General features: G+C 42.8%; 1 protein-coding gene and 2 long non-coding RNA genes across 11 annotated transcripts in view; 1 reads left to right on the plus strand and 2 right to left on the minus strand.

Moving 5' to 3' along the window:
* LOC118380051 (homeodomain-interacting protein kinase 1-like) overlaps positions 1–16,065 on the plus strand; it is an 85,483-nt gene that overhangs the window by 57,535 nt on the left and 11,883 nt on the right. The window contains exons 10-14 of one of the 4 annotated variants that reach the window (XM_052474222.1): positions 246–432; positions 4,270–4,388; positions 5,093–5,236; positions 12,205–12,359; positions 12,663–12,806. In XM_052474222.1, coding sequence (XP_052330182.1) covers positions 246–432; positions 4,270–4,388; positions 5,093–5,236; positions 12,205–12,359; positions 12,663–12,806 — 749 coding nt within the window. Of the gene's footprint in view, positions 1–245; positions 433–4,269; positions 4,389–5,092; positions 5,237–12,201; positions 12,360–12,662; positions 12,807–16,065 lie in introns of all 4 variants that reach the window. The other 3 variants (XM_052474221.1, XM_052474223.1, XM_052474224.1) reach the window with 3 other exon arrangements.
* Positions 5,243–7,460, minus strand: LOC127910428 (uncharacterized). Of its 2 annotated transcripts, none has more exons than XR_008074848.1 (3): positions 6,692–7,460; positions 6,452–6,531; positions 5,243–5,558 (listed from the first exon to the last, which is right to left on the minus strand). It is a non-coding gene; the product is annotated as an uncharacterized LOC127910428 (long non-coding RNA). The 2 variants fall into 2 exon arrangements; XR_008074847.1 differs by lacking the exon at positions 5,243–5,558 and adding an exon at positions 5,875–6,011.
* LOC127910426 (uncharacterized) lies at positions 10,080–12,185 on the minus strand. 5 transcript variants are annotated; one of them, XR_008074843.1, is made up of 3 exons: positions 11,823–12,185; positions 11,361–11,624; positions 10,080–10,832 (listed from the first exon to the last, which is right to left on the minus strand). It is a non-coding gene; the product is annotated as an uncharacterized LOC127910426 (long non-coding RNA). The 5 variants fall into 5 exon arrangements; XR_008074842.1 differs by lacking the exon at positions 10,080–10,832 and adding an exon at positions 10,843–11,294 and having other exon boundaries at positions 11,361–11,558; positions 11,889–12,185; XR_008074844.1 differs by lacking the exon at positions 10,080–10,832 and adding an exon at positions 10,843–11,294 and having other exon boundaries at positions 11,889–12,185.

Genomic DNA, 16,065 nt, shown 5'->3' on the forward strand with positions numbered 1-16,065 from the left:
AGTGCAAGTCACCAGGGGCAAGATGTATCAATGATTGGCGATTTAGGATCAGCTTTGCCTTTTTAGATCATAATGAATAGAATTTTATATATTATATCAACAAATGGGATGTGATCCTAGATCAGCATGTGTACTTTAAGGCTCTTTAGAATTATGGGTCCAGATCTATGAACAAAATGACCGGGACAAACCTGTTACGTCTGACCGACCAGTAGTGGAACTCTAAATGAGCGTAATACCAACAGGTCCCGTCAGCAGGGGGCGCTGTTCCTCTCATGAACTACCAGCCAGCCCTGTACCAGCAGGCCACCATCAACATCCCTGGTCTGGCCCAGCAGAGTGTCCCCGTGCAGGCACGCCCCACCGGCCTGGCCTGCCAGACTGAGCCCTTCCAGCAGACTCTCATCGTCTGCCCACCAAACACCATACAAGGTAAGAGCCAAACACTATGATGTTGATGGTATTGAGACGACGAGTTGAGTTCATAAGAGGACGAAAGGGAAGTCCAAGTCCTCTGATTTGGGGGGGGGGGGTTGGATTATTTAAGATGGAGTTTCAAATGTTTTCGGGAACATGAACCAAAAATATGATCTTTACCGTCCACGATAGAGGAATAATTATGAGTCTCCCGAGTGGCGCAGTTGTCTAAAGGCGTTACTACAGACCTGGGTTCATTCCCGGGCTGTGCCACAACCGGCCGTTGCCAGGAGTCCCATAGGACGGAGCGCAATTGACCCAGCTTCGTCTGGGTTTTTTTTTTTTTTTTTTTTGTATTTATTTTACCTTTATTTAACTTGGCAAGTCAGTTAAGAACAAATTCTTATTTTCAATGACGGCCTGGGAACAGTGGGTTAACTGCCTGTTCAGGGGCAGAACGACAGATTTGTACCTTGTCAGCTCGGGGATTTGAACTTGCAACCTTCCGGTTACTAGTCCAACGCTCTAACCACTAGGCTCCCCTGCCGCCCCAGGTTAGGGGAGGGCACTCTAGCGACTCCTTGTGGCTGGCCGGGTGCCTGCAGGCTGACTCCAGTCACCAGCTGAACGGTGTTTTCCTCCGACACATTGGGGCGGCTGGCCTTCCGGGTTAAGCTGGCGGGTGTTAAGGAACGCGATTATGTTTCAGAGGACGCATGACTCCACCGTCGCCTCTCCAGAGCCTGGTCCCAGATCTGTTTAGGACACATTGGAATACTTATAACAGCATATAAATGAACTACCCTGGTCCCAGATCTGTTTAGGACACATTGGAATACTTATAACAGCATATAAATGAACTACCCTGGTCCCAGATCTGTTTAGGACACATTGGAATACTTATAACAGCATATAAATGAACTACCCTGGTCCCAGATCTGTTTAGGACACATTGGAATACTTATAACAGCATATAAATGAACTACCTGGTCCCAGATCTGTTTAGGACACATTGGAATACTTATAACAGCATATAAATGAACTACCCTGGTCCCAGATCTGTTTAGGACACATTGGAATACTTATAATAGCATATAAATGAACTACCCTGGTCCCAGATCTGTTTAGGACACATTGGAATACTTATAACAGCATATAAATGAACTACCCTGGTCCCAGATCTGTTTAGGACACATTGGAATACTTATAACAGCATATAAATGAACTACCCTGGTCCCAGATCTGTTTAGGACACATTGGAATACTTATAACAGCATATAAATGAACTACCCTGGTCCCAGATCTGTTTAGGACACATTGGAATACTTATAACAGCATATAAATGAACTACCCTGGTCCCAGATCTGTTTAGGACACATTGGAATACTTATAACAGCATATAAATGAACTACCCTGGTCCCAGATCTGTTTAGGACACATTGGAATACTTATAACAGCATATAAATGAACTACCCTGGTCCCAGATCTGTTTAGGACACATTGGAATACTTATAACAGCATATAAATGAACTACCCTGGTCCCAGATCTGTTTAGGACACATTGGAATACTTATAACAGCATATAAATGAACTACCCTGGTCCCAGATCTGTTTGTGCTGTTTAGGACACATTGTTCATGTTTTCAACTGGAACATTTACATTTGTGTTTCTTATTGGACAAGTCAAATCTGTTGCATGTTGCATTTATTTTTGTTCACAGACAGTTCAGAGTGGTCCAGCTCAGTCAGATCCAGCTCAGTCAGATCCAGCTCAGTCAGATCCAGCTCAGTCAGATCCAGCTCAGTCAGATCCAGCTCAGACAGATCCAGCTCAGACAGATCCAGCTCAGAGAGACCCAGCTCAGAGAGACCCAGCTCAGAGAGACCCAGCTCAGAGAGATCCAGCTCAGAGACCCAGCTCAGAGACCCAGCTCAGAGAGACCCAGCTCAGAGAGACCCAGCTCAGAGACCCAGCTCAGAGACCCAGCTCAGAGATCCAGCTCAGAGAGACCCAGCTCAGAGACCCAGCTCAGAGAGACCCAGCTCAGAGACCCAGCTCAGAGAGACCCAGCTCAGAGACCCAGCTCAGAGACCCAGCTCAGAGAGACCCAGCTCAGAGACCCAGCTCAGAGACCCAGCTCAGAGAGACCCAGCTCAGAGAGACCCAGCTCAGAGACCCAGCTCAGAGAGACCCAGCTCAGAGAGACCCAGCTCAGAGAGGTCCATTCATCTCATTAGTTCCATCAGCAGCAGATTTTCATGTAGAATGGAAAATGAATGTGTTTATGCATCAAATGTTAGTGCATCGAATCGTATCGAACCGAGTCGCATCGATTCATTTTCTAATCCCACCGAATTCCACCGAATTGTTTCAAAGTAAAACGTATCGTTCCTGTATCGTATCGGAGCCCATCTATATACGTCTAGTTTTAGCAAGTTGGTTAGGACATCTACTTTGTACATGACACAAGTCGGTTAGGACATCTACTTTGTACATGACACAAGTTGGTTAGGACATCTACTTTGTACAGGACACAAGTTATTTTTATTTTTCCAATAATTGTTTACAGACAGATTATTTCACTTATAATTTACTGTATCACAATTCCAGTGGGTCAGAAGTTTACATACACTAAATTGACTGTGCCTTTAAACAGCTTGGAAAATTCCAGAAAATGATGTCATGGCTTTAGAAGCTTCTGATAGGCTAATTTGACATCATTTGAGTTAATTGGAGGTGTACCTGTGGATGTATTTCAATCAATCCCAGAACAACAGCAAAGGACCTTGTGAAGATGCTGGAGGAAACAGGTACAAAAGTATCTATATCCACAGTAAAAACGAGTCCTATATCGACATAACCTGAAAGGCCGCTCAGCAAGGAAGAAGCCACTGCTCCAAAACCGCCATAAAAAAGCCAGACTACAGTTTGCAACTGCACATGGGGACAAAGATCATACTTTTTGGAGAAATGACTTCTGGTCTGATGAAACAAAAATAGAACTGTTTGGCCATAATGACCATCGTTATGTTTGGAGGAAAAAGGGGGAGGCTTGCAAGCCGAAGAACACCATCCCAACCGTGAAGCACGGAGGTGGCAGCATAATGTTGTGGGGGTGCTTTGCTGCAGGAGGGACTGGTGCACTTCACAAAATAGATGGCATCATGAGGTAGGAAAATGCTGTGGATATATTGAAGCAACATCTCAAGACATCAGTCAGGAAGTTAAAGCTTGGTCGCAAATGGGTCTTCCAAATGGACAATGACCCCAAGCATACTTACAAAGTTGTGGCAAAATGGCTTAAGGACAACAAGGTCAAGGTATTGGAGTGGTCATCACAAAGCCCTGATCTCAATCCTATAGAACATTTGTGGGCAGAACTGAAAAATTGTGTGCAAGCAATTGTGGGCCTACAAACCTGACTCAGTTACACCAGCTCTGTCAGGAGGAATGGGCCACAATTCACCCAACTTATTGTGGGAAGCTTGTGGAAGGCTACCCGAAACGTTTGACCCAATTTAAACTATTTAAAGGCAATGCTACTAAATACTAACTGAGTGTACGTAAACTTTTGACCCACTGGGAATGTGATGAAAGAAATGAAAGCTGAAATAAATCCTTCTCTCTACTATTATTCTGACATTTCACATTCTTAAAATAAAGTGGTGATCCTAACTGACCTAAAACAGGGAATTTTTACTTGTATTAAATGTCAGGAATTGTGAATAAACTGAGTTTAAATGTATTTGGCTAAGGTGTATGTAAACTTCAGACCGTCTGCATGACTTGGGACTTAGTAACACTGTTGTGATGTCATGGTGGTCACTGATTGGCTGTTCTTCTGTCTGCAGGTCTCCAGTCATCCAATAAGAGCTCTAGTTTCCCAGTGAGGATGAACAGTTCAGCCCCCATAGTGAACCAGAACCAATCAACACAGCCACTGCAGCTGCAGCCTGCCATGCTCACACAGGTCTGTCTGTCTGTCTGTCTGTCTGTCTGTCTGTCTGTCTGTCTGTCTGTGAGTGAGTGGTGGAGTGAGTGAGTGAGTGAGTGGTGGTGGTGGTGGTGGTGGTGGTGGTGAGTGGTGGTGGTGGTGGTGGTGGTGGTGAGTGAGTGGTGGTGGTGGTGGTGGTGGTGGTGGTGGTGGTGAGTGGTGGTGGTGGTGGTGGTGGTGGTGGTGGTGGTGGTGGTGGTGGTGGTGGTGGTGGTGGTGGTGGTGGTGGTGGTGGTGTGGTGGTGGTGGTGGTGGTGAGTGGTGGTGTGGTGGTGGTGGTGAGTGGTGGTGGTGGTGGTGGTGTGGTGGTGGTGAGTGGTGGTGGTGGTGGTGAGGTGAGTGGTGGTGGTGAGTGGTGGTGAGTGAGTGGTGGTGAGTGAGTGAGTGAGTGAGTGAGTGAGAACTCCAGGTCTTGAAGCTCAGAAGAATCTAGAACATATTCCGGTTGAAAGGTTTTTGGAGTTGGGCTCATATCTCCTCCTCTCCCCATCCATGGACCATCGTCATGACCTTGACAGTTTTATCGTCTGACCTACATCTCATCTCAATCAGTCCAGAAACACCTGCTTCCACAGGTCGAAAATAATGAGTGTTCACCAACGAGAGGAAAAAGAGTCTCTGCCAACTTATTTAACCCTCCACCCTTTCCTGACCCATCCCCCCTCCCCTCCACCTCCCAGGGTTCCTGCACACCCCTGATGGTAGCCACCCTCCACCCCCACCCCCCCACGGTAGCGGGCGTAGCCCCCCAGTACTCTGTTCCCCTGGGGCTGGGCTGTGATGCTGGCCACCCCACTCTGCTGGAGCACACTGCCACCGTGCTGGTAAAACACACACACACCTCCACGTTCTCCCTTCTCCTCCTCGCTCACCCAGTTCAATCCTCTTCTTATTCTCTCCCTTTCAATAATGTTCAGTCTCCACTCTGATTATCTCTGTCTCTTACCTCGTTCTCCGTCTCTACTCTGATTATCTCTGTCTCTTACCTCGTTCTCCGTCTCTACTCTGATTATCTCTGTCTCTTACCTCGTTCTCCGTCTCTACTCTGATTATCTCTGTCTCTTACCTCGTTCTCCGTCTCTACTCTGATTATCTCTGTCTCTTACCTCGTTCTCCGTCTCTACTCTGATTATCTCTGTCTCTTACCTCGTTCTCCGTCTCTACTCTGATTATCTCTGTCTCTCACCTCGTTCTCCGTCTCTACTCTGATTATCTCTGTCTCTTACCTCGTTCTCAGTCTCTACTCTGATTATCTCTGTCTCTTACCTCGTTCTCCGTCTCTACTCTGATTATCTCTGTCTCTTACCTCATTCTCCGTTTCTACTCTGATTATCTCTGTCTCTTACCTCGTTCTCTGTCTCTACTCTGATTATCTCTGTCTCTTACCTCGTTCTCCGTCTCTACTCTGATTATTACCTCGTTCTCCGTCTCTCTCTCACCTCGTTCTCCGTCTCTACTCTGATTATCTCTGTCTCTTACCTCGTTCTCAGTCTCTACTCTGATTATCTCTGTCTCTTACCTCGTTCTCCGACTCTACTCTGATTATCTCTGTCTCTTACCTCGTTCTCCGTCTCTACTCTGATTATCTCTGTCTCTTACCTCGTTCTCCGTCTCTACTCTGATTATCTCTGTCTCTCACCTCGTTCTCCGTCTCTACTCTGATTATCTCTGTCTCTTACCTCGTTCTCAGTCTCTACTCTGATTATCTCTGTCTCTTACCTCGTTCTCCGACTCTACTCTGATTATCTCTGTCTCTTACCTCGTTCTCCGTCTCTACTCTGATTATCTCTGTCTCTCACCTCGTTCTCCGTCTCTACTCTGATTATCTCTGTCTCTTACCTCGTTCTCAGTCTCTACTCTGATTATCTCTGTCTCTTACCTCGTTCTCCGTCTCTACTCTGATTATCTCTGTCTCTTACCTCATTCTCCGTCTCTACTCTGATTATCTCTGTCTCTTACCTCATTCTCCGTTTCTACTCTGATTATCTCTGTCTCTTACCTCGTTCTCTGTCTCTACTCTGATTATCTCTGTCTCTTACCTCGTTCTCCGTCTCTACTCTGATTATCTCTGTCTCTTACCTCGTTCTCCGTCTCTACTCTGATTATCTCTGTCTCTTACCTCGTTCTCCGTCTCTACTCTGATTATCTCTGTCTCTTACCTCGTTCTCCGTCTCTACTCTGATTATCTCTGTCTCTTACCTCGTTCTCAGTCTCTACTCTGATTATCTCTGTCTCTTACCTCGTTCTCCGACTCTACTCTGATTATCTCTGTCTCTTACCTCGTTCTCCGTCTCTACTCTGATTATCTCTGTCTCTCACCTCGTTCTCCGTCTCTACTCTGATTATCTCTGTCTCTTACCTCGTTCTCAGTCTCTACTCTGATTATCTCTGTCTCTTACCTCGTTCTCCGTCTCTACTCTGATTATCTCTGTCTCTTACCTCATTCTCCGTCTCTACTCTGATTATCTCTGTCTCTTACCTCATTCTCCGTTTCTACTCTGATTATCTCTGTTTCTTACCTCGTTCTCCGTCTCTACTCTGATTATCTCTGTCTCTTACCTCGTTGTCCGTCTCTACTCTGATTATCTCTTGTCTCTTACCTCGTTCTCCGTCTCTACTCTGATTATCTCTGTCTCTTACCTCGTTCTCCATCTCTACTCTGATTATCTCTGTCTCTTACCTCGTTCTCCGTCTCTACTCTGATTATCTCTGTCTCTTACCTCATTCTCCGTCTCTACTCTGATTATCTCTGTCTCTTACCTCGTTCTCCGTTTCTACTCTGATTATCTCTGTCCCCGTTTCCTTTTTCTCAGTCTGTCATTTCCTCTCTCTTGCAGTGCGGAGGTGCCTACACACACCCTCTTCCCCTCCTTTCTGTAGATCTGCTGTTCTGAGGACATGGAGGCATGATTCCTGACTTCAATTTATTTGAAGCTTCCTGTGGTGGCTTGTTCCCCCTCTCCCTCCCTCGCCCCTCCTTCGCCCCTACTTCCTCTCACATCTTTTCCCTAAAGGAGACACTAGCTGAGACACATCTTTCCTTAACAGCTCGACCCATTCTTCTCCTTTCCTTTCAGTTCAACGATATTGGCACCGCAATGAGACTGTTCTAGTTGTCCAGTTTAGCAGGTCCCAGACTCCCATGACATCGGTGATGTAGAGAGCTAGTCAGCAGTCATATAGCCCCGTCTCTCTCTCTCTCTCTCTCTCTCTCTCTCTCTCTCTCTCTCTCTCTCTCTCTCTCTCTCTCTCTCTCTCTCTCTCTCTCTCTCTCTCTCTCTCTCTCTCTCTCTCTCTCTCTCTCTCTCTCTCTCTCTCTCTCTCTCTCTCTCTCTCTCCTCTCTCTCGTCTCTCTCGTCTCTCTCGTCTCTCTCTCTCTCTCTCTCTCTCTCTCTCTCTCTCTCTCTGTCTCTCTCTCTCCGTCTCTCTCTCTCCGTCTCTCTCTGTCTCTTTCTCTCTGTCTCTCTCTCTCTCCTCTCTCTCTCTCCTCTCTCTCTCTCTCTCTCTCTCTCTCTCTCTCTCTCTCTCTCTCTCTCTCTCTCTCTCTCTCTCTCTCTCTCTCTCTCCGTCTCTCTCTCTCTTCGTCTCTCTCTCCGTCTCTCTCTCTCTCTCCGTCTCTCTCTCTCTCGTCTCTCTGTCTCTCTCCTCCGTCTCTCTCTCTCCGTCTCCCTCTCTCTCTCCATCTCTCTCCCTCCGTCTCCCTCTCTCTCCATCTCTCTCCCTCCGTCTCCCTCTCTCTCTCCATCTCTCTCCCTCCGTCTCTCTCTCTCTCTCCGTCTCTCTGTCTCTCACTCTCTCTCCGTCTCTCACTATTTCTCTCTGTCTCTCTCTCTCCCTCCGTCTCTCTCTCTCCGTCTCCCTCTCTCTCTCCATCTCTCTCCCTCCGTCTCCCTCTCTCTCTCCATCTCTCTCTCTCCATCTATCTCTCTCTATCTCTCTCTGTCTCTCTCTGTCTCCCTCTCTCTCTCCATCTCTCTCTCTCCGTCTATCTCTCTCTGTCTCTCTCTGTCTCTCTTTGCCTAATCTAAGTTTTAAGTGTTATTGGTTGTATGTACAGGATAGGCATGGTATGTATCGTCCAACCAAATGCTCACATACAGAAGGCACAGGAATAATACAGGAAGGCACAGTTTATAGTCCAATATTTACACATGTATTTGGGAAGGGGGATTGGTGTTTAAATTGTGCAGTATTTAGCAATCATGAGAGTCTGGTATTGGAACTTATTATGGATCCCCATTAGTTCCTGCCGAGGCATCAGCCTCTCTTCCTGGGGTTTATTATGGATCCCCATTAGTTCCTGCCAAGGCAGCAGCTACTCTTCCTGGGGTTTATTATGGATCCCCATTAGATCCTGCCGAGGCAGCAGCTACTCTTCCTGGGGTTTATTATGGATCCCCATTAGTTCCTGTCAAGGCAGCAGCTACTCTTCCTGGGGTTTATTATGGATCCCCATTAGTTCCTGTCGAGGCAGCAGCTACTCTTCCTGGGGTTTATTATGGATCCCCATTAGTTCCTGCAAAGGCAGCAGCTACTCTTCCTGGGGTTTGTTATGGATCCCCATTAGTTCCTGTCAAGGCAGCAGCTACTCTTCCTGGGGTTTATTATGGATCCCCATTAGTTCCTGTCGAGGCAGCAGCTACTCTTCCTGGGGTTTATTATGGATCCCCATTAGTTCCTGCTGAGGCAGCAGCTGCTCTTCCTGGGGTTTATTATGGATCCCCATTAGATCCTGCCGAGGCAGCAGCTACTCTTCCTTATTTTTTAATTATGGATCCCCATTAGATCCTGCCGAGGCAGCAGCTACTCTTCCTGGGGTTTATTTGGATCCCCATTAGATCCTGCTAAGACGCAGCTACTCTTCCTGGGGTTTATTATGGATCCCCATTAGATCCTGCTAAGACAGCAGCTACTCTTCCTGGGGTTTATTATGGATCCCCATTAGTTCCTGCAAAGGCAGCAGCTACTCTTCCTGGGGTTTGTTATGGATCCCCATTAGTTCCTGCCGAGGCAGCAGCTACTCTTCCTGGGGTTTATTATGGATCCCCATTAGTTCCTGCCGAGGCAGCAGCTACTCTTCCTGGGGTTTATTATGGATCCCCATTAGTTCCTGCCAAGGCAGCAGCTGCTCTTCCTGGGGTCCAGCAACATTAAGGCAGTTACAGTGGGGCAAAAAAGTATTTAGTCACTTATTTTCCATCATAATTTGCAAATTAATTAATTAAAATTCCTACAATGTGATTTTCTGGATTTTTTTTCTCATTTTGTCTGTCATAGTTGAATTGTACCTATGATGACAATTACAGGCCTCTCTCATCTTTTTAAGTGGGAGAACTTGCACAATTGGTGGCTGACTAAATACTTTTTTTGTCCCACTGTATATACAATAATAAAATATGACATTACATTTCATACCACTTTAAGTGTGTTTCCTCAGGCCACTACACTACTACCACATATCTACAATACAACATCCATGTGTGTGTAGAATGTGTGTCTTATGTGTCTGTGCCTGTGTGTGTAGAATGTGTGTCTTATGTGTCTGTGCCTGTGTGTGTTTGTCTCTTCACAGTCCCCCCTGTTCCATAAGGTGTATTCTTATCGGTTTAAAAAATAATAATCTGATTCTACTGCTGCATCAGTTACTTGATGTGGAATAGAGTTCCATGTAGTCATGGCTCTATGTAGTACTGTGGAATAGAGTTCCATGTAGTCATGGCTCTATGTAGTACTGTGGAATAGAGTTCCATGTAGTCATGGCTCTATGTAGTACTGTGGAATAGAGTTCCATGTAGTCATGGCTCTATGTAGTACTGTGGAATAGAGTTCCATGTAGTCATGGCTCTATGTAGTACTGTGGAATAGAGTTCCATGTAGTCATGGCTCTATGTAGTACTGTGGAATAGAGTTCCATGTAGTCATGGCTCTATGTGGTACTGTGGAATAGAGTTCCATGTAGTCATGGCTCTATGTAGTACTGTGGAATAGAGTTCCATGTAGTCATGGCTCTATGTAGTACTATGGAATAGAGTTCCATGTAGTCATGGCTCTATCTAGTACTGTGGAATAGAGTTCCATGTAGTCATGGCTCTATGTAGTACTATGGAATAGAGTTCCATGTAGTCATGGCTCTATCTAGTACTGTGGAATAGAGTTCCATGTAGTCATGGCTCTATGTAGTACTGTGGAATAGAGTTCCATGTAGTCATGGCTCTATGTAGTACTGTGGAATAGAGTTCCATGTAGTCATGGCTCTATCTAGTACTGTGGAATAGAGTTCCATGTAGTCATGGCTCTATGTAGTACTGTGCACCTCCCCATAGTCTGTTCTGGACTTGGGGACTGTGAAGAGACCTCTGGTGACATGTCTTGTGGGGTATGGATGGGTGTCTGAGCTGTGTGCTAATAGTTTAAACAGACCTCTGGTGGCATGTCTTGTGGGGTATGGATGGGTGTCTGAGCTGTGTGTTAGTAGTTTAAACAGACCTCTGGTGGCATGTCTTGTGGGGTATGAATGGGTGTCTGAGCTGTGTGTTAGTAGTTTAAACAGACCTCTGGTGGCATGTCTTGTGGGGTATGGATGGGTGTCTGAGCTGTGTGCTAGTAGTTTAAACAGACCTCTGGTAGCATGTCTTGTGGGGTATGGATGGGTGTCTGAGCTGTGTGCTAATAGTTTAAACAGACCTCTGGTGGCATGTCTTGTGGGGTATGGATGGGTGTCTGAGCTGTGTGCTAATAGTTTAAACAGACCTCTGGTGGCATGTCTTGTGGGGTATGGATGGGTGTCTGAGCTGTGTGCTAATAGTTTAAACAGACCTCTGGTGGCATGTCTTGTGGGGTATGGATGGGTGTCTGAGCTGTGTGCTAATAGTTTAAACAGACCTCTGGTGGCATGTCTTGTGGGGTATGGATGGGTGTCTGAGCTGTGTGCTAATAGTTTAGACAGACCTCTGGTGGCATGTCTTGTGGGGTATGGATGGGTGTCTGAGCTGTGTGCTAATAGTTTAAACAGACCTCTGGTGGCATGTCTTGTGGGGTATGGATGGGTGTCTGAGCTGTGTGCTAATAGTTTAAACAGACCTCTGGTGGCATGTCTTGTGGGGTATGGATGGGTGTCTGAGCTGTGTGCCAGTAGTTTAAACAGACCTCTGGTGACATGTCTTGTGGGGTATGGATGGGTGTCTGAGCTGTGTGCTAATAGTTTAAACAGACCTCTGGTGACATGTCTTATGGGGTATGGATGGGTGTCTGAGCTGTGTGCTAATAGTTTAAACAGACCTCTGGTGGCATGTCTTGTGGGGTATGGATGGGTGTCTGAGCTGTGTGCCAATAGTTTAAACAGACCTCTGGTGACATGTCTTGTGGGGTATGGATGGGTGTCTGAGCTGTGTGCTAATAGTTTAGACAGACCTCTGGTGGCATGTCTTGTGGGGTATGGATGGGTGTCTGAGCTGTGTGCTAATAGTTTAAACAGACCTCTGGTGGCATGTCTTGTGGGGTATGGATGGGTGTCTGAGCTGTGTGCTAATAGTTTAAACAGACCTCTGGTGGCATGTCTTGTGGGGTATGGATGGGTGTCTGAGCTGTGTGCCAATAGTTTAAACAGACAGATCTGTTCAACATGTCAATACTTCTTACAAATACGAGTAGTGATTGGCTCTTCTGGACAATGACATTCTGTCCAGGGTTGGCACCGCTTTCATGTGATATTACAGATAAACACTGGAATGAATGCTAACTGGTTTCTATGTGTGTGTGTTTTTTTTTCTCTCTCTCTCTCTCTCTGTAGCAGGCTTGGCCCGCCGGCACCCAGCAGATCCTCATCCCGTCGTCATGGCAGCAAGTTCCTGGCGTGGCCATCCACGGCTCCGCCCACCAGACGGTTGTCGCGGAATCTCCCGTAGAGACGCTCCATCCGGACACAGCCCAGCACACAAACAGCTGGAGGTATGGTTATCACCATGGTTACATAGATGTCTGTCACAATAGACCTGTTTATATAAGAGAACAGAAGGCAGTCCATCGATAGGATTGTTACCCAGATCATGTCAGGGTGTAACTATCCCACAAAAAAGAGAAAAAAAAAATGTTTTCAAACTTCGAGAGTTTACATGTCTGCCTGGAGTGCCGGGGGGGGGGGGGCTTTCTATTGGTTGATTTAAGCCAGGCAAGCTCACAGGCACAGAAACAGTATTTGAAACGCATGTCTGAAGAAAAGCGGGGTTACTCAGATGTGTGTGGTGTGTGTAGGGGGTCTCAGTACAGGGGAGTACTGCAGCAGGGTCAATCGACCTCTGACCCTAGCCGGGGTCAGGCCACCCAGAGGTCACAGCAGGAGAGGAGCGGAGCTGGGAAGAGGGCCAAGGGTCGCCGCGGCAACAACAGAACCACCAGGTACAACTGACTGGAAGATAGATTGTGTTACAACAACTAGTTGCAGTTATCAACTAGTATCAACAACTAGTTACAGTTACCAACTAGTATCAACTATATAGTTACAGTTATCAACTAGTATCAACTCTATAGTTACAGTTACCAACTAGTATCAACTATATAGTTACAGTTATCAACTAGTATCAACTATATAGTTACAGTTACCAACTAGTATCAACTATATAGTTACAGTTATCAACTAGTATCAACTCTATAGTTACAGTTACCAACTAGTTTATCAACTATATAGTTACAGTTACCAACTAGTAACAGTTATCAACTAGTAACAGTTATCAACTAATAACAGTTATCAACTAGTTACAGTTATTAACTAGTAACAGTTACCAACTAGTATCAACTATATAGTTACAGTTACCAACTAGTTAATCAACTATATAGTTGCAGTTACCAACTAGTTTATCAACTATATAGTTACAGTTACCAACTAGTTTATCAACTATATAGTTACAGTTACCAACTAGTTTATCAACTATATAGTTACAGTTACCAACTAGTTTATCAACTATATAGTTACAGTTATCAACTAGTTACAGTTACCAACTTGTTTATCAACTATATAGTTACAGTTACCAACTAGTTTATCAACTATATAGTTACAATTATCAACTAGTAACAGTTATCAACTAGTAACAGTTATCAACTAGTAACAGTTATCAACTATATAGTTAGTTATTCATTAGTTACAGTTATCAACTAATAACAGTTATCAACTAGTAACAGTTATTAACTAGTAACAGTTATCAACTAGTAACAGTTATTAACTAGTAACAGTTATTAACTAGTAACAGTTATTAACTAATAACAGTTATTAACTAGTAACAGTTATTAACTAGTAACAGTTATTAACTAGTAACAGTTATTAACTAGTAACAGTTATCAACTAATAACATTTATCAACTAGTAACAGTTATCAACTAGTAACAGTTATCAACTAGTAACAGTTATTAACTAGTAACAGTTATCAACTAATAACATTTATCAACTAGTAACAGTTATCAACTAGTAACAGTTATCAACTAGTAACAGTTCTCAACTAGTTACAGTTCTCAACTAGTTACAGTTATCAACTAGTTACAGTTATTAACTAGTAACAGTTATCAACTAGTTTATCAACTATATAGTTAGTTACCAACTAGTTAATCAACTATATTGTTACAGTTACCAACTAGTTTATCAACTATATAGTTACAGTTACCAACTAGTTTATCAACTATATAGTTACAGTTACCAACTAGTTTATCAACTATATAGTTACAGTTATCAACTAGTTACAGTTACCAACTTGTTTATCAACTATATAGTTACAGTTACCAACTAGTTTATCAACTATATAGTTACAGTTATCAACTAGTTACAGTTACCAACTTGTTTATCAACTATATAGTTACAGTTACCAACTAGTTTATCAACTATATAGTTACAGTTATCAACTAGTTACAGTTACCAACTAGTTTATCAACTATATAGTTACAGTTACCAACTTGTTTATCAACTATATAGTTACAGTTATCAACTAGTTACAGTTACCAACTAGTTTATCAACTATATAGTTACAGTTACCAACTAGTTTATCAACTATATAGTTACAGTTATCAACTAGTTACAGTTACCAACTTGTTTATCAACTATATAGTTACAGTTACCAACTAGTTTATCAACTAATAACAGTTATCAACTAATAACAGTTATCAACTAATAACAGTTATCAACTCGTTACAGTCATCAACTATATCGTTAGTTATTCATTAGTTACAGTTATCAACTAATAACAGTTATCAACTAGTAACAGTTATCAACTAATAACAGTTATCAACTAATAACAGTTATCAACTAATAACAGTTATCAACTATATAGTTAGTTATTCATTAGTTACAGTTATCAACTAATAACAGTTATCAACTAGTAACAGTTATCAACTAATAACAATTATCAACTAATAACAGTTATCAACTAGTTACAGTTATCAACTAGCAACAGTTATCAACTAGTTACCGTTATCAACTAGTAACAGTTATCAACTAGTAACAGTTATCAACTAGTAACAGTTATCAACTAGTAACAGTTATCAACTAATAACAGTTATCAACTAGTAACTAGTTATCAACTAATAACAGTTATCAACTATATAGTTACAGTTATCAACTAGTTACAGTTATTAACTAGTAACAGTTATCAACTAGTTACAGTTATTAACTAGTAACAGTTATCAACTAGTAACAGTTATCCACTAGTTACAGTTATTAACTAGTAACAGTTATCAACTAGTAACAGTTATCAACTAATAACAGTTATCAACTATATAGTTACAGTTATCAACTAGTTACAGTTATTAACTAGTAACAGTTATCAACTAGTTACAGTTATTAACTAGTAACAGTTATCAACTAGTAACAGTTATCAACTAATAACAGTTATCAACTAATAACAGTTATTAACTAGTAACAGTTATCAACTAGTTACAGTTATTAACTAGTAACAGTTATCAACTAGTTACAGTTATTAACTAGTAACAGTTATCAACTAGTAACAGTTATCCACTAGTTACAGTTATTAACTAGTAACAGTTATCAACTAGTAACAGTTATCAACTAATAACAGTTATCAACTATATAGTTACAGTTATCAACTAGTTACAGTTATTAACTAGTAACAGTTATCAACTAGTTACAGTTATTAACTAGTAACAGTTATCAACTAGTAACAGTTATCAACTAATAACAGTTATCAACTAATAACAGTTATTAACTAGTAACAGTTATCAACTAATAACATTTATCAACTAGTAACAGTTATCAACTAGTAACAGTTATCAACTAGTTACAGTTATCAACTAGTAACAGTTATCAACTAGTAACAGTTATCAACTAGTAACAGTTATCAACTAGTTACAGTTATCAACTAGTTACAGTTATCAACTAGTAACAGTTATCAACTAGTAACAGTTATCAACTAGTTACAGTTATTAACTAGTAACAGTTATCAACTAGTAACAGTTGTCAACTAGTAACAGTTATCAACTAGTTACAGTTATTAACTAGTAACAGTTATCAACTAGTAACAGTTATCAACTAGTTACTGTTATCAACTAGTTACTGTTATCAACTAGTTACAGTTAGTTGGTTAGGTTCATCAACTAGTTACATCTACTAGCAACAGTTAGCTGGTAAAGTTAGATTTTCAGGGGCTCCACTTAGAAAG

The sequence above is a fragment of the Oncorhynchus keta genome, chromosome 21, assembly GCF_023373465.1.
Source record: "Oncorhynchus keta strain PuntledgeMale-10-30-2019 chromosome 21, Oket_V2, whole genome shotgun sequence".
NCBI classification, from domain to species: domain Eukaryota; kingdom Metazoa; phylum Chordata; class Actinopteri; order Salmoniformes; family Salmonidae; genus Oncorhynchus; species Oncorhynchus keta.